The sequence below is a fragment of the Triplophysa dalaica genome, chromosome 8 (assembly GCF_015846415.1).
Source record: "Triplophysa dalaica isolate WHDGS20190420 chromosome 8, ASM1584641v1, whole genome shotgun sequence".
In the NCBI taxonomy this organism is placed as follows: domain Eukaryota; kingdom Metazoa; phylum Chordata; class Actinopteri; order Cypriniformes; family Nemacheilidae; genus Triplophysa; species Triplophysa dalaica.
In genome coordinates this window covers 6,584,283-6,602,895 of record NC_079549.1, presented here as the reverse complement: position 1 = coordinate 6,602,895, position 18,613 = coordinate 6,584,283, and the positions used below count along the sequence as shown (strand labels likewise).

At 38.2% G+C, this 18,613-nt stretch overlaps 1 protein-coding gene across 1 annotated transcript; it reads left to right on the top strand.

The window, feature by feature from the left end:
- Positions 1–630: 630 nt before the first annotated feature.
- On the top strand, positions 631–17,084 carry chmp2ba (charged multivesicular body protein 2Ba). Its single transcript, XM_056754092.1, has 6 exons — positions 631–799; positions 4,412–4,503; positions 10,911–11,105; positions 13,344–13,446; positions 13,532–13,638; positions 15,549–17,084. Exons 1-6 carry the CDS (start codon positions 766–768, stop codon positions 15,666–15,668), a joined length of 651 nt encoding a protein of 216 aa, XP_056610070.1. The 5' UTR covers positions 631–765; the 3' UTR covers positions 15,669–17,084.
- The last annotated feature ends 1,529 nt before the right edge of the window (positions 17,085–18,613 follow it).

The window sequence follows — 18,613 nt, the reverse complement described above, 5'->3', positions numbered from 1 at the left end:
GCATTAAAGTCCACTGGTGTGATGGATGTAAAGGTAAAGGGCTTTGTTTATAATGCATGGCAGTAAACAATCGTTTTAGTGCTTTGTTATCCTTTGTGTGTGGTGGGTATGCTGTATTATGTTTAATATAGTATTATAAAAAAATTGATATACTCTATGGAAAACCCATAAAGGATTTGGGTTGCAACTCACATTTATTCATAAGAGTAGCCTACATGTATAGGAATTTGAACTTCATTTTTCTGTAATATTTTTGCCATCCCTGGCTAATTTTACAGTCTAGACAGATTTTAAAAAGTACAATAACTCAATATCACTTATCACGAGTTCATGAAAACAGTGTGTACAGCACAATATCAATAAATAATTATGTTAAATATTAAGCTGAAGATGCATGTCATAAAGGGCCATACAAAACTCATTTCAGCTGTGCAGTTTGCTTCACTGTGAAAGTGACAGACATTCCCAAAGTCGTGCTTCCGTTCAAAAGGAGGACGTGGGTTAGTTCATGCAGAAGATATTAATAAGAGTAAGACACTGCCCCCCATTGGACGTCAGAAGAGCTGCAGAATAAAACCCCTTGCGGTGACGTCACAACCTGCGTGACTCAATTGGATCATGTGCTGAAAAGTCAGTTGTGCTTACAAACAAGGAAATCTCAACCTTTGAGTAGATCGATAGTGTGTAGTTTCTCCGGACGTGAGATAGTGTTTAGATCAGCTAGTTTTATACTAGACAGTTAAAGAAAACCAAAACTAAGTAATTATGGCATCTCTGTTTAAAAAGAAGACCGCCGATGGTAAGTCACTTTTGGTTTATTATACTTATTCACACAAATACTGTATTTCTAGTCTGCACCTGTTTGACTGCTGTCATTTGTAGCTGCATTTTTTGAAACTTTGAAACTGGGTTGAAACCGGTCTTGCTGTCTGAATTCCGAGGCATGCGAACTAATTGAAGAGGCTTTGCGTTATTTTATTTTGTTCACTTGTGATTCGGATTTTTTAATAATTTTATTATCCGTTATGGAAATTAACCATGGTACTATGGTACTACAGTACTATGGTATTTGTGGTAAAATGGTATTTGTTTTTCGGCAATAGTTAAACCATGATATTTGTTTTAAAACAGGGGAAATACAAATGGTAATCAATATGCCAATAAATCATGGCTATTACACATAATATACTAAGGTTAATTGTCCTTTTCATGAAACAAGTAACAAAATCACATCTAGATCTGTTATACTGAATCAAACACCAATGTAAATTGCATGATTTCATTCAGATGCTGTACAGGTACTCAAACAAAACAATCGTTGCACTCACATTCTAAATGAAGCAAACATACATTATTAGTGTTTCCATTCATAGCTCATAATGTACTTAATGGACACGGTGTAGTGTGTAGATCAGATTGAAATAAGAATATTTAACAAGTTTAGCTGGTTTGGGATGTAACACACAACACAATTGTGTCCCATTGTGTGACATAGCAAAATATGTCAACTTGTGAATATTATAATTATATTTTTAATAAAAAGTAGCATAAGAGAGATCTTCATTGTTAGTTTTTTTCTAAATGTTTGCTGTCACACAATATGATATATTTGTCAGCAACTCACTTGTAAAACATAAAACTAAATAACTTTTATGTCATTGGGACACATTGTTGGATAACATTTTCCACACTTTTAACCCACTTTCAACAGTTATATACACTACAACACTTATTCACCACTACTTTTATTTCTCAGTTGGACAGCGTTAAGCTGTAAATTCAAAACTACAGCAGTCTCACCATCTCACTTTTTATTATAATTTATTTCTGGCATACTAGCTATTATAGGACAACAGTATACAGACTTACACATGTGATGCATGACACCAAAGATTATCATTGCAACAAAATGTGAAAACATGTTGGTGGATGAATGAGATGAGATCATTTTAGTCAACTGTAATCTTTACTTACTTTGTAGTCCAAGTGTGTGGGTCATTTCTAAGCCTTTGTTCACCTGATGTCAGCTGTTGCCAAGGTGAGCGGAGAGTCCACATCCCAAAGTATTCACTCAGATGGCATAACTGGTTTCGCTCATCAAGTTTTGTAGACGATAACCCTCCCTCAATAATACGTTGTCGGACACGTCATCTTTTACGTAGACTCATACGTGTACACAAACTCGAATCAATGTTTAAGGATAGGCGAGAAACAAAATTATATGAAAACTTATAAAAAAAACTTTAAACAAGAACTATTTGAGACTTTTCTTGGACATTTACCTCATTTGGTTCATGCCTTACTATTTCCATTTTTGTACAACTTATTATTACTTCATTATTGCATTATAGAATCAGATTTCCTAACTTTACTTGACTTTTACTTTTAATTCAAATGTAACTAATTTACTTTTTCTAATTTATTTTTGTTTTAAATGTATTTTATCTTTATCTTTAACTTTATTTTCCATTAATTCGTTCTTTTTTATAAAAGAATATTATTATATATTATACTGTTACATCTTCTTATTATATAGTCAAAACTTATATAGTCTAAAATCTTATTGATTAACCATCACTTTTTTTCTATAGTGGGATTATAAATAACACATGGAGTTACCTCAAACTACACATATTCATTATCTGATTCATTGACATTTCACAGAATACATTTGTTTGCTCATCTTGATTCTTTTAAACCAGTGTCCTCATAACGGATGTTCCGTGTGCTCTAACAGTGTCCAATAAACACATGGGATGTTATGATATGATTGGCATTCATGAGGGCACTAGGGCTGATTGCTGTGTAGGAGAGCGTAACTTCCCTACAGGCACTCTGGCTCCACGTTCGGGCATCCTTAGAGAGGAGGGGTGTGAGGGTGAAGGTTGAGTGCTAATGCTTTGCCTTTCCCTTTAGTGCAAGAATATGTGATGTTCTTTATCATGTAGGTCTTGGCCCCCTGTCTCCGGTCTTATTAGGCAATGTTTGGATTCAAAAGTTATTATTGTTATATCGACCCTGAATATTCATAGAGATGACATAGTAATGTTCAACATATAGGTATCCGGTCCATTGTTCAATGATTAAGCGACATTAAGCACAGAAATTAAAAATAATGCCAGTTTAACTTAAGCATTATGTAAGCATGTCGGGGAAGAACAAGGGTACTTTTTAAAGCTCATGTTTTTTTCACCCACTGCAACTCTGATAAAACACACATGAACAAGATAATTAGTGTGTTTAGAAAAAGATGCGTTCAACTTAATGCGGCGTTGCTCAAATTTATCGGCGTATGTCTATGTCATTAAAGTACCGCAAGAGCGGTTGAAATGCCGACGGCTCCATAAGCATTCGAATCGCTATCGCGCTACTTTAATGTAATACGCCAAGCAATTTGCGTAGCCCCGCATTAAGTGAAATGCGTCTGTTGCTGATTAGATTGTTCAGGTATATTTAACCAGAGTCGGGGCTAAACTCAGAAATATGGATCTCCTGGGCCAGAGTTGAGAACCACTGGTTTAAAGTAATTTAGACAATTGAGGAACAGGTCATTTTGCTCCACTCAACTGTGAGTGTAATCTGGTTGACTTTTACTACCGATACTTGTTTTCTGTCCATCTGCTTTGCTGTTTCTCAAGAAAATGCATTAGTAGCAATTCAGGCATTCTGCCGTATAATGTCAGTAAAACCAACTCCAGACATACAGTTTACAGCATTGCAATGCCATATTATCCTCACATACTGGTGCGTTTTAGTTTACACAATGCATCCGAAATCTGGCATTTAAGCATTTTGAATGCATGATTGTACTGTATGAGTGTGTATTATCTCCCACTTCGGGCAGCATACATTTTTACATTCCATTTCTTTCCTGAAAATGGTATTATTATGGTAATACTACGCATAATCTACAAATACACATTTTCAAGCAATTGTTAGTGTCTTATTGAAGAGAGCTGTATTTGTGCTTGGCAAATTTTTATTCACACATTGATGCAAAAAGAGCCTTTATCAAGCAGCCAAAATGGCTTTAAAATCCTTATAAAGACATAAGGGCAGTTTTCACTTTAAACAGCTGAGCAACTATAGCAGCACAATATCAAACACCTTAGAATTGTGCACCACTCACATTTTCTATAGAAGAATCTGCAACCAAGTTTAATAAAAGTTAAATTTCACTTAAAAAACGTACGTTTCACTTGATTTAGTTATATATATATACATATGTGCATGTAATTTTTGTCTTCTGTGGGTGCATAAGAGAAAGATTGACGAGAGGGAGATTAAGAGAGAGAGAAAGAAAGAGAGAGAATGAAGGAGAAAAAAACTCATAGTTTCGGATCAATGAACTGCATGAGGATTTTCCAGACTGTTTTATTGCATGTTCCTCCTCGACCCTTTTGTGTCACAGATATCATTAAGGAGCAGACCAAAGAGCTGAGAGGCACCCAGAGACAAATCACCAGAGACAGAGCTGCCCTGGAGAGACAGGAGAGGCAAATGGTAAGTGAAGCAAAACAGTTTCATATCTGTTGACTTACTTTATGTCGCAGCTTCCACCTCCTCCCGTGCGGCATCAACCTCGCCCTGATGCCTACAAACTCTGATAGAAAGTATGTTAAGTGCTCAATACTCTTGAGGGTCGCTTGAAAGTGTTAATAATGGACCCACTGCACTCTGAAGAAATTCGATTTTCTCCTCACTTTCCCTTAAATGAGCTATAAACAGAGACATGTATAATTACCTCCCGAGAGAGATCCTTTTTGTTCATCTTTATTGAAATTATGTACGTTTTTTCTTTGTTATCTTATATTTCAATTTCTTAAGACGATCTACATTGAAAGGTAGCTGCAGTGTAGTCTGGTTTTCCTTTTACCTTTTTTCAGATTTATTTCAAGAATAAAAAAATAGATTGTGTTATTTTCTTTACTAACACAATGAACAAAGGCAGAATATCGGAGAAGCAAAAAATGGCATCATTATTTAAATATGTGTATGTGCAAATTAGATTTTCAAAATCTAATTATTAATCATCTAAGTGGGTCTTTCTTATATAGAGCTACAACAAAGCCAGTGATGTTGCACCGTGCTGTATTTCTGATGTTTTCTATATTTTTGTTAAGCACATAGTCTCTCAGTTTTATTCTAGTTTTCCAATCTAAAGTGCTGCCCTGTGGCTGACATGCTCATAAAACATCTCTAATAGGCCTCATTCTACAGCTCCATCTCACTCAGCTCTCTCCACATGAATATTTATAAACATGGCACATCATTTTTATTAGGGTGTAACAGTAAACCTAGCCTTACTTCAGTCATATTTTGTTCATGACAGGCAAACATGCCCAGTATGCCCAGTATGAGAAGCTACTATAGTGAGATGCAGTTTGTGTGGTAAAGTGGGACAGTACTCTGACCATGTGTGTGCACGCACGTTGATGCATTTAATGTGAGTGAGTGCTGGCATATTGCTTAGCAGGCATCGTGTGAGGTGTCGAGTAGCACCTGGTCTATTAGAGTCTGTTCCAGCTAATGTGCTAAAGCAGCTGATCAGCATGAGTTTACCTGAGAGACTGACATTAAGAACACACAGGAGAAAGCAGGATCTGCTGAGTTAAATATTAAGATGAGCAAGCTTGGGCTTTGTAGTTGTAACAAGTATGATTCTTTTTAATTATAATAATGACTGTTCAAGCTGCGTGGTGTGTGTTTTTTCACCTCTAGAGGCATGATCTGTTAACAGACAGGTTGTAAAATATTCTGTCCATCCCTCTGGCCTGCTTCTCTTCGACTGTTCAAACTATAGGTTGAGTCGACATATTTAAAGGTGGAGTGGTCGATTTGGAAAGGTGCTAATTTAAACCTGCTATCACTGAAATTATCATCCCACCCTTTATGCAATTCACCGTACAAAGCCACGCCTCCTCAAAACACATGAATGTATTTTGTAAATCTAGGTAACGATTAAATTCTTGTAGCCTACATACCTGTCCAAAAGAAAGAGAGCAACCATGATATCAACTTTCAGACCCTTTCCCTTTCGGAGCTGTCTCCATCTTGAAAAAAATGTGTAGCGCCCCCTGCCCTCCCAGGTTTTCCTGAACTAAACTCTATAGCGTGGAGCACCAGATCCTTGTTATTATTGTCTCTCGACTATGTATTAAATCCCCCTCTCTGTTAGCTTGGATAATAAATGAATGACCTAGAGAAATTTAAGTTAAAGAGATTTATTTATAATATAGAAAAAAAACAAAATGAAATTTACCTACAAATCAATAGAATTATGAAGATGTGTATATATAGATTTCAGGTATGAATAATCCCTAAAAATGCAATACAAATTAAACTCAAATAGAGAGATGTACAGCTGGAAATAACCAATATACCTAAAAATAAACCATATATATCTCCCCTGGGGAATATTTACCTGAGAGGCACCGGAGCAGGAGCTTGGTTCGCATTGCCGGCAGTAAGTCAGACTTGTTCCCGGTGTGGGTTGGACTCCGGCAGGGCTGCCCTTTATCGCCGGTTCTGTTCATAATTTTTATGGACAGAATTTCTAGGCGCAGCCAGGGTTTGGGGACCACACGATTTCATCTCTGCTCTTTGCGGATGATGTTGTTCTGCTGGCCCCATCAGACCATGACCTTTAGCATGCACTGGGACGGTTTGCAGCCGAGTGTGAAGCGACTGGGATGAGAATCAGCACTCCAAATCCGAGCCCATTGTTCTCAGTCGGAAAAGGGTGGCTTGCTCACTTCAGGTTGGTGGAGAGTTCCTGCCTCAAGTGGAGGAGTTCAAGTATCTTGGGGTCATGTTGACGAGTGAGGGAAGGATGGAACAGGAGATTGACAGTCGGATCAGTGCAGCCTCTGCAGTAATGCGGTCGCTGTACCGGTCCGTTGTGGTGAAGAAGGAGCTGAGCCGCAAGGCGAAGCTCTCGATTTACCGGTCAATCTACATTCCTACTCTCACCTATGGTCATGAGCTGTGGGTCATGACCGAAAGGACAAGATCCCGGATACAGGCGGCTGAAATGAGCTTTCTCCGCAGGGTGGCTGGGTGATCCCTTAGAGATAGGGTGAGAAGCTCGGTCACTCGGGAGGAGCTCAGAGTAGAGCCGCTGCTCCTCCACATCGAGAGGGGCCAGCTGAGGTGGCTTGGGCATCTTTTCAGGATGCTCCCTGGACGCCTTCCCGGGCATGTCCCACCGGGAGGAGACCCCGGGGAAGACCCAGGACACGCTGGAGGGACTATGTCTCCCGGCTGGCCTTGGGAACGCCTCGGTGTCCCCCCGGAAGAGCTGGAGGAAGTGTCTAGGGAGAGGGAAGTCTGGGCATCCCTGCTTAGACTGCTGCCCCCGCGACCCGGCTCCGGATGAAGCGGAAGAAAATGGATGGATGGATGGATATTAACCTGATATTTTCAATACACTTTTCAATTGGCAGCTTTCTTTTAATCGCGTCCCACAACAAAATGAATACGTCCAGCCCGGCACTATTATAGCTTGTAGCACAAAAAACACTTTCAACTGCACTATGTGATCCGGCATCTAATTTAATGCTAGCCGAACGTGCTGCTGCTCTCTCTCATGGGCGAACAACATACCCTGTGTCAACCAGGGCACATAAATTTACAAACCACTAAAGAAAATCTAAATATAACTTGCGGTTTGCGGATATAAACGTTAGATATTTCCCCCCCCCGACAGATCCCCTCAGTCACCCGATAAAAAAAAAACTCTCCTTACATCTTCGTTGACCAACAACATTACTTATCTTATACGGGTCTTAACACTTATTCACCCAATCAACCCGGTAAAATCAAACATGATGGCAGAAACCCATGTTTTTACCAAGTGCACATAACCAAAGTTCAACATTGAAAGAACTTCTCAAAGGGGATACGCGTATATATATACTCTTTGCATATACCGGCGAACCAAAGAAACTGTGTTATATTACATGCAAGAATAACTCATTAAGCTATTAATAGGTAAAAATTATAAAACAATTTAAACTTACCAAAAAGCTGTTATTTCGAATTAAAAATCGGACTTTCGTTTTGAAGATTTACTTGTCGTCGATTCCACAGGAAAGTTAGATTGTTGCAGAATGTCGACCATTCTCCCTGCATTGACACAGCGTGGGCGCGCTGCGGCGCTGATGACGTATAATATCTGCATGAACAGGGTGCGCAGTGGTATTCAAAATATGTTGGCTGAAAATTTACACCTGACCAGTAATCGGCCAGATCGTTTTGATCGGGCAAGCGTTTTTTGGTTCTACTCCTTTCACAGATGAAATATAATTATAAAAATATGATTTGACCACTATACTTCTTGATTGCTATCAGGATGTAAAGAGATTTCCAAACAACATGAGAAAAAATGTTTCTGGACAGGATCACCCACCATGCCTTTAACTGCTTAAATGGGACGTTTTATGAAAAACAGACTTTTTCCATGTTTAAATGCTAAAATCGGGTCTCTAGTGCACCTGCAAACTCAGAAAACGTGAAAAAGACAAATCATTAACTTTTTTATGCGAGCACATCTCTGCAAGCCTTTGAGAAAACGAGCGCTTCAGAAATCGCGCTCTTACTGACGTAAGTAGCCGTTCATATTATAATATTTCCGCCCCTTGATCTGAAAGTGTCCAATCGCGCCGCCGCCATTGTTGTTTTCACACGTATGAAGTTCCAACACGATGGAAAAAGTAGCAAAGCTTACGAACTGTTTTGTTGTTGGCTGCACAAAACATGTTCCCAGACTCACGGGAGACAGAGAGCAATGGATTTATTTAGTTTTCAATGGAAATCATCCACACTGAGCGAGGCAAAGCTACAAATAAAGACATTGTAAGTACAGATATTTTTTAAGTAAGACCCCAGGGTCCTGCGGCAACTTAAAGTAGATAAAATGTCACTGTGACACGTTTGTCCGTTCATTATTAGAATGCGATGTCTGTGGCTTGTAAACATGCGGCGGGATTGTCATGTGTTACGTTAATTTCATTGAGAGAAATAGCGATGTGTTTGTCTCGAGTATCTTCACTTCAGAAAACTGTGTGTATGGTTTGTAAACACGCAACGCGGTTCTCTTTCCCTAATGTGGTCATCGGAATGCTGATCGGAAACAATGTGTTTGGTGTTCAAAGACGAGACCTTGTTTCTCGTTCGCTTACTGCACAGTTTCTGCTGAAAAGGGGGCGGAGACTAGCAGCTCTCTTGCATTTAAAGAGACACACACCAAAACAGCGCGTTTCTCCTGGCATTCAAAAGTGGGCGCATGGTATGTTAAAAGATCTGTGGTGTTTTTTGAGCTAAAAGTTCACAAACACACTCTGGGGACACCAGGGACTTATTTAACATTAAGTGAAACCATTCGACCCATGATCACATTAAAGAAAAGTTCACCCAGATTTTACCATATTCTGTATTCTGGGTGGCAAAACGATACATTTTAAATGTTTTTTCATTGGCTATAATTGTTGAAAGTGATGCGGTTGTATGGTACTGCTGTATTGTCTGTGGTGGGGAAAAAAACTACTGTAAAAAAACTACTATAAAGACAAATAAACCATGAAATAAAAGTTTTTCCCTGTAAAAACTGTCTTCTTGTTGAACCGTTTTGTAAATGTATTTTAGAAATACATGTAAACAAATAAATAAATTACTTTATACGTGTAACTTGTGCCTTTGGACTGGCAGACCGGGGTGGTGGTCCCTCTTTTTAAGAAGGGGGACCGGAGGGTTTGCTCCAACTATCAGGGATCACACTTCTCAGCCTTCTACAGGCGGCCGAACGTGCTTTCTCCGCAGGGTGGCTGGGCGATCCCTTAGAGATAGGGTGAGAAGCTCAGTCACTCGGGAGGAGCTCAGAGTAGAGCCGCTGCTCCTCCACATCGAGAGGGGCCAGCTGAGGTGGCTAGGGCATCTTTTCCGGATGCCCCCTGGACGCCCTTCCCGGGAAGGTGTTCCGGGCACGTCCCACCAGGAGAAGACCTAGGACACGCTGGAGGGACTATGTCTCCCGGCTGGCCTGGGAACGCCTCGGTGTCCCCCCGGAAGAGCTGGAGGAAGTGTCTAGGGAGAGGGAAGTCTAGGCATCCCTGCTTAGACTGCTGCCCCCGCGACCCGGCCCCGGATAAAGCGGAAGAAAATGGATGGATGGACGTGTAACTTATGATTTTTACAGTTGTCTTGAATTTTGAACGATTTTGTAAAACTTTATAGTTATTGTTATAACTTTTGTTTCTTTTTTTATTGTTATACCTGGTGACCTACCTTTAAGACTCAAGGCTAAGAAAATTACACTTTCCCATTTTAAGATTCTCTAAAGATTTCCGCATTTCATGACCTCAGTAGATTATTTTTTAGTTCTCTTTGAATAAGTATAACTCAAGTAAGCCTACATTTTTTGACTTATACAAGATGCTATGAGTTATTTATAAGAAACATTTTTGTCTAGGCTTACAATACTTTCCATTCTAGTGGTTTAAAATCACATAGTGTTTGCCTTGTAAGTGCAGAGCATTTAAAGCTGATGGGATGCCCAGACTATCACTCAGTCCCATGGGATTGCTCTGTATACACAAACACTTATTTTTCCCAAACTGAATGAAGAAAAACATTTATTGCCTCAAATTCTTCAGGGCATAGAACTGATCAGACGTTTACTAATTTAAAGAACGAACAGAAATTGGGATCTAAACAAGAAACATGACAAATGTAATCTGTTTTAAGTGCTCTGTTGAGTTACATCTTGAACACCTCTGCTGTTGCTTTGTCTGTCTGGTTGACCTGTTTGGTTGTCCCGAAATAAAATACAGAGGTCCTATGACAGTATGTGTATAGATGCTACCATTATTGTTTACCATTGGAAACTAAAGTGGCATTTTTTTTTTTAACAGGAAATGGAAATCAAGAAAATGGCCAAGACTGGAAACAGAGAAGCCTGTAAAATTTTAGCCAAGCAACTTGTACAGCTTAGAAAACAGAAGAATCGAACCTATGCTGTAAGCTCTAAGGTCACCTCCATGTCCACACAAACCAAGGTCATGAACTCTCAGATGAAGATGGCAGGAGCCATGTCTACTACAGCAAAGGTACTATAACATCCCCAAATGTGCCCGTCTGGCTATTGTTTCTGGTATTGCAGGATTGTCACTTGAATTTCAGCAGTCCCTTCCTCTGTATTCTATGAGATGTAGTATAGAGAACCCTTTTGGGCTGGGAATCCTGTTATTTCCCCCAATGTCCCTGTATTATTCACATGTAGTCTGTTTTTTTGCCGGGAAGCGCTAGAAAAACAGAATCCCTTATGCAGCACTGTACTTCAAAGGAATGCTTAAATAGGCTTTAATTAGCATGTTGTTGAATAGCTTTTAAGTTCACTATTGTGACCCAGTTTATAATTTTACACAATATAAAACGGAAAAGCTTTTCATAGGCTTTTTGAAAAGTTTAATGTACACACGACAGCTTTGTCAAAACGATCTGCACTTACGTGGATCTGGGAAAACAAATAAAAACTATGTTAAATGCATGCCAGGCCAGTGGATGGCACTATAAAGAAACCCTACATGCTTGCGCACATCTGCATGCACTCTTTTAATTTAAAAAGCTCTTTTAATACAATTTGTCGGCATGTTTATAGTATTTACTAGGTCTTCGCTGGTTGTAATGGTGCAGTAAATCTATGTGCTGAAAAAATTATAGTAAGTTTGTCACGCGGCACAAACATGTAGCATGGAGGCCGCCATTATTGTTGGGGAAAACACATGCTTACGCCACCTTCAGAGTTTACACGGAAACGATAATGCCATCGTTTTCAAAACGTGTTTTTAGTCCCCCAAAACTGGAGGATTTGTAAATTAACAGCCAAAACGCATTTAATTTGCGTTTTAGTTGAAACCGTTATCATGTAAATGCCCTCTTAGTATCTCTGGTTCTATGCGCAACTGCTTACATTAACACTAATTTATGTGGCGCTTCTGAACGATAACTTGATGAGCCAGATAATTCTTGTTTGGGGCGTTTCAATTTATTTAGAGCTTTTGACACTGTACTGTATATCTGCATCTCTGTTTGAAACATAAAACACAGGGTTACTTTACATACCTGTCTTTGTTGTTTAAAGTCAAATTACGTCAAACTAACATTTTCCATAAAATTGTTCCTTACAGGATCAATTAAAAGTCATTACTATAAGCTTACCGTTGCAAATTGAGGTAAGGTTAGGAGACGGTAATTCAACACAGAATTTTTCATGTACTTGGTCAGTAACTAACCAATAAATACAAATAGCAAACAATTTTAAATTGTAGCAAAGTGGTATTTTTTTCTTTCTGTATAAGGTCTAATTATTGAAGAATAAATGTAGCAATTTGACTTATAGTCAAAAGAGTGAAATATGAGACAGCTTTGGTGTCTAAACTTGTCCAAATTCCATCCATTCCTGTGACTTTTTCTTCACTAAGTAGAAATTCGGTCAATTCGGAAGACGCAAACATCTCTGGTCCAGCACCAGTCCACAAGAACTTCCTGTTTCATTTTTTTAAACGTTTAAACAAAATGCAACTAACAGAACAATTATTATAACCAAATCAAAATGTTAAACACATATTTTAAAATTGATATATAGAGCTTTTAATAATAATACAATTTAAAATAAGAAACAAGAAGTGCTTCTGGACCAGTGTTTGTTTACATCTTACGAAGTGGTCTCTATATACAATTACAGACATTTACCAGAACTATGTACTGTATACTGGAGGCAAGCAGTATCCAACACTGTGATACGCACATTTTATAATTGAATTCAGTATGTGGATCCCCTTTGGTGTTTTCTTTTCACCCATTCACAGTTAAATAGGCCGTTTGACACTCACAAAATATTAATTTCATCTCTATCTAATTCATACTGTATGAGACAGGAAGCAATTATTAATGTATCCCCTCCTGAAATGTATCCTGGGATGTGTAGTCAATAACAGCATCATTTATTGAATAGATTGGTGATAATGATGCTGTCAGAAAGCATGTGTGTAAATAATTCTCTCTAATCAGATAGGAGTCTTCCTGTTGTGTCTAATCTGCCATGTTGGATAGAAACCCAGAGTGACAGTAAAACAGGCTTCTCTCAACTTGACCTATTTTTATGTTGTGTGTTATCTACTTACTGTACGATGTTGAGATTTATGTTGAGCTGTATTCAGAATGTATTGGTCTGTGGTGGATTTTTGTCAGGGCATGTGTTTTTTATCACTGTTTTGTGCACTGTAAGGATGCCGCGTTTCTCCTGTGGAATCTGATGAATGGATTGAACTTTTTCTGTCTCTCAGACTATGCAGGATGTCAATAAAAGAATGGATCCCAAGAAGACGCTACAATCCATGCAGGACTTTCAGAAGGAAAACTTAAAAATGGGAATGACGGAGGACATGAGTAAGTCTGCCTTTTGTAGAAATTAGGTAATACAATCAACTTTTACCTGATTAAACATGTGAAACCATCCGATTTCTGCCCTTAGTTAATGATACGCTAGATGAGATTTTTGATGAATCTGGCGATGAAGAAGAATGCCAGGACATCGTAAACCAAGTGCTTGATGAAATCGGCATTGAGATCTCAGGAAAAGTAAGAAACGTTCTACCATTTTTGTTTAGGGTTTTTTATCGCTTTGGTTCTGTTTTTACAGTTGTTTTCTTAATATTATCTATGCTCAACCTCAACAGATAATCAAAAATGCTAATTTTTAAATAACTATATTTTTTAGTTTTATTTAAAGGGCTGCAAATCCAGATGTTTTCTGCAATGTAAAATAGTCAGTGGTATCCCCAGAATGTCTCTGTAAAGTTTCAGCTCAAAATACACCACGTATCTTTCATTACAATATGTTGAACATGGCCATTTGTGGCTGCAATGGCAAACTCGGCGTTTTTGTGTGTGTCTCTTTGTGTGTCTCTTTGCAAATTAATTGGAGAAGATAAAAACATAGAACAACATAAGCTGTATGAAATGTTGGCCATTGATGTTTAATCATGTGTATGCATATTACTAACAGACACAAACACAGATATAGGCAAAATATATAGTGAAACCGCGAACATGTAAACAACAGCCGCTAATGTGCTAAACACATTATTTAGGAAAGGCGATTTAAAAACGATGTGTTATACGTACTTCTTCTGGAGATGAAGCTTGATCTTGAACAGCTGGTACTGATCCACTCTTGAGAATTTTTTTTTTGGGCGAAATCCATGCTATACTGACAGATACTGCTACCTTTCCGGCTACAGGAAGCTATTGCTCCCGACCTAGGGATCACATCGACTCGTGGTCAGCGTCGTTTGAATGCGCCGGCGGAGACATTTCCAACAAGTCCTTGCTCGTTTCTATTAGTCTTTCCAGACCGGGGATACAGCTGCCGGTGAATTTGGTTTGTCAATCCGAAAAAAAGAAATTATTTTTTGCTTAGTCATCATCGTCCCGCCTGGGACTTTCGATCGTTATAACTCCGGCCCACAACCAGGCTCGTCGGAAAGTTCTCCTCCCGGGGTACTTTTATGTTCCATTTTACATTCAACAACAGCTCACATTTGTTGTTTCTTAGACATCTTTGTCGCTGGCTAGTGGCTAGATCTGCTCTGAAAAAGGGTGCTAAGTGCTCATGGGCAGGCGTAAATCAATGTGACATCAGATTGTTAGGGGATCCCCAACAGCCTGTTTTGTCACTGTTGTGGTTTAAAGGAGATTACAAAAAGAAGAATAGATGGATTTGTATAATTACAGGGTGTTTCTGCACACACCCTGGCGACTCAATTTCTGGCAGATAAACATTTAAAAGTGCATTTTCTGGGATTGCGGCCCTTTAAAATGATATACTAGATTTTTACCCCCTAATAAGTGTTTCATTTTGACTTCTCTTTTATTTAAAATAATTAAATACATTAAACTTAGATCATTCTGGTGATTAAAATATAATAAATTAGATTTAATACTCCTCACAATATCGTACTAATTTTCAGAAGCACAATAGCAGGTTTTGCATGAAAGAAGTTCATTCAAAGATGAAAGATGAAGAGTGATCGGTGTTGACCTAAAAGTTTTGAAAATGTACCACTTAATAATTAAAGCAATATAGAAGCCAAAAAAACTGTTTAAAATGTGAGACTGGCAGCCCAAAGGCTGATTTTAGCAGATGTGTGGACTCTAGCTGTGCTTGTGATTACTGTAGGCAGTTTTTTTACATTCATGAGATGCAGAATCATTGTGCCTATGCAACAGATGTGTGTTTCCTCAGGCCAAAGTGTAATACTCCTATTACCATAAGCACAGCTTCTTTGTTCTGTTTTTGCCCCCCAAAAGTGCTTGGGTTCTCTTTTGTCGAACATTTATTTTGGGATAGACGATGAACACATTCTTTCAATCCCCCAATATGACAATTAAACCATGAGGCTTATGGTTATCGAGTATAAGCACTAGTTGAGCTGTGAAATGTTAAGATTTACTGCTTTCATAAATGGCTGTAATTGTGTTTTTTGCAGATGGTAAGAGCCCCCGCAGCAGGAAAATGTCTTCCCGGAGCTTCCCCTGCAAAGTCTAAACCTGCCACCATCTCAGACGCAGAGATCGAGAGACAGCTGAAGGCTTTGGGCGTGGACTAAACTCTTTATGCTCAACACCTGTTCACCCATTGTCACCAAAGGACTGAGTTTATACAGTGGGAACAGGGAATTTGTAGAGATGGCCAAGTAATAAATGAAGGAAGAAATGTCATTAGGCATCTGGTCCTGAAGAGACATGCCGTTATTGTAGGAATGTAAAGACTGGTACATTGATAAAATGGTCTGTTATAACAACACAATCTCACGACGTTCATTACTATTTTAAATCTTGCTCAATTGGTGGGTAATTTGTATGAATTTTTACAATCTTATTCATACGTTTTCATGCAATTTGCTTTGGCACAGTGATGGCTGTGTTTAGGGAAGGACCTTCATGCTTGCTTTTGTATGATTCACAAATAACAAATTCAAAATCTTTATAAAAAAGTATGTTTCCAGTGAGATCAGGTTGAAAATAATGAGCAGATAACGGATTCAAAGTAAAGACTGTTTGGACCAGTTGCATTCATATTGAAATACTATTTAAGAACTCTGATTTCCTGGCATGTAAAAACACTGCACATATTGTAGGCTTTTAGAAGTTTAGCGCTGAAATTATACATTTCACCTTTAAGGGTGCTATGTCACAAATGTGGCAATGTCTTCTTCCTTCAATCCTTTAAATGAGTGCTTCCTAACCTTTCCCCCAGCATTACAAATGTATGCTTTCCTCATCTCATTAGAATAAAGTAGATGACTTCTGAACTGTGTCTGATAAGCAAAATGTGCTGTGCCAAGATAGGATTGTAAATCCCTAATTTACATCTACATAGCTGAACATTGGAAGGTTTTGGCACTTCATGGGTCCCCGTGTGTTATAGGGCTAATCATCTCAAATATGTTTTAACTCATAAGATGCTCATGATGTTTTGTCTCTTTAGGTTACGTATGACTTTAGGAAGTAAGTTAGAGAAACAGCTTTCAGTCACGGTGAGATTTAGTAAACATTTACTCTCAATTACTTACAAGAAAATATCTTGCATGAGATTCTTTGTTGAGATGATAATAATGATGTTACAGTGACAGTACCAGGTGGGTGAACTTGGATCATATGTATGCATTTGACATACAATTTTATCTTTTGTGATTTACAGTGTATTTTACTGTAGTAATACAGTACGTATTTCATAGGATGTGTTTTCCCTGGCAATCTAATTTACACCTTAGAGCTCTGCTGTCAACGCAATGCTCTACCAACTGAGCTGAAATACTCATTATATCCACCTTGTTCAGGTGTTGCAGAGAGATTATCAATCCTTTTGTAAATTCTGTTTGATTATGGGATATGTTTACGAATATCATTGATTCATTCACAGTGCAGTAAACGGAAGATTGTCCCAGGCCCTGAACTGCGAAGGATCCATAAAGATCCTCTTTGAAGTGTACACTCTTAAAAATAAAGGTGCTTAAAAGGCTCTTCACAGCGATCTTTCTTACTCTTATAATCTGAATAACTTTTTTTAGCCACAAAGAACCTTCTGTGAAACAGAAAGGTTCTTCAGATGTTAAAGCGGCCTAACACACACGGTTTCTGACAATCTCATATTAATCTTGAGTACCTATAGAGTAGTATTGCATACTTCGTATTTTCGAAGAGTATTTAGTAAGATCACTTTTATAAAAGATAGATACAGCTGTACGATTACTTCTGAATTCATTCGGCGCATACGTGGGGGAGGGGTAAGGCTGAACTAAAGCACGTGCGCACCCATTGTCAACAAAACACAGACATCAGTTTGCGGTTCATATCCGGCATCTTTTAGCTGTGGGACGGCTCCATATATCAGTTTCAAATGCTCTCCAAATCCAGCATTATATCCACCATTTATAACATTCATCACCCAAATGCAGTGACCAAACCAAAAACAGAACTTGTGTACGAACGTATGCTCTCTCCTGCACACAAGTGAAAGTGACGTCTGCGCATGCTCCTTCTCCTGCTCTCCTTGCTGCCGCGAGGGCGTGCCGGCTGCCTTTCCGGGAGAATTGTCCAATAAGGGACTAAGACAAATTGTTACGAAACAGTTTATAATGTTTGGAATATATAACTTTCGAAACCTGTACGATTGCTGGGGGAGTGTTTCAAGCACAGAAATATTACATAATACGGCGATTTTGTAGTTTTTTGACAAGGTGACCATGTTAAGCATGAGAAGACAGCAAGTTTAACATTGTCAAGAAGTCAGACACATCGTTGCAGCACCCCTTCAAAGGTTTTTATTGGAACCAAAAGGTATCGAAGAACCTTTTAAAGCACCGTTTTTTTAAGAGTGTAGTTTTAAAAAATTAGGGGTTGAATGGAATTTGTGCTAAATTTATGCACGTCTATTATTCATTTTGAATTGATGGATTGTTCTTGTGTATGACTTGAATGGTACCTAATATTGAAACAAATCAGGGCAGACAGTGGGGGCCACCATCACAATGTTGTACAGGGCTTGTTAATTTAAACAATGTAGGACCCTATACAGTATGTACCATAATAAATGTTACAATTGTTTTCAAAACCACAACTTCATTGTCATATTGTGGTCATGAAATATGAGTAATACAGCATCAATGAAAGCAGTTTTTTTGACGTAACTACTGTTTATTTGTTGTCGTGAAATAACTTTTACATATAGCAATTTTATTATGACCAATTTGATGTTTAAATGAATGTACAGTACATTTTTACGTTTTGATTTGTTTGTTTTTTATCTAATTAATAAAATACCTCTTTTTTATGCAATTAAATGTGTAAAAGTTTAGTTTACCCAAAAGTTTATATATAAAGTTTATTTATATATTGTATATATAATTTATATATATAATAACGTTTTTAATTGGTTTTGAGTCTATACAATGGAAGTCAATAAGCGCTGATATTGTTTGGTTTTGACAAGAGGGTGTAAATGATGAAAAATCTTTTATTTGTGAACTAAGATCGGCATGCTAATTTGTAT

Bases quoted from the DNA above. Each gene is read 5' to 3' on its own strand.
- chmp2ba (XM_056754092.1), top strand. From the start codon at position 766: ATGGCATCTCTGTTTAAAAAGAAGACCGCCGATG. The intron at 800-4,411 runs GTAAGTCACTTT...TTTGTGTCACAG, and splicing joins TAAAAAGAAGACCGCCGATG to ATATCATTAAGGAGCAGACC. The intron at 13,639-15,548 runs GTAAGAAACGTT...TGTTTTTTGCAG, and splicing joins GCATTGAGATCTCAGGAAAA to ATGGTAAGAGCCCCCGCAGC.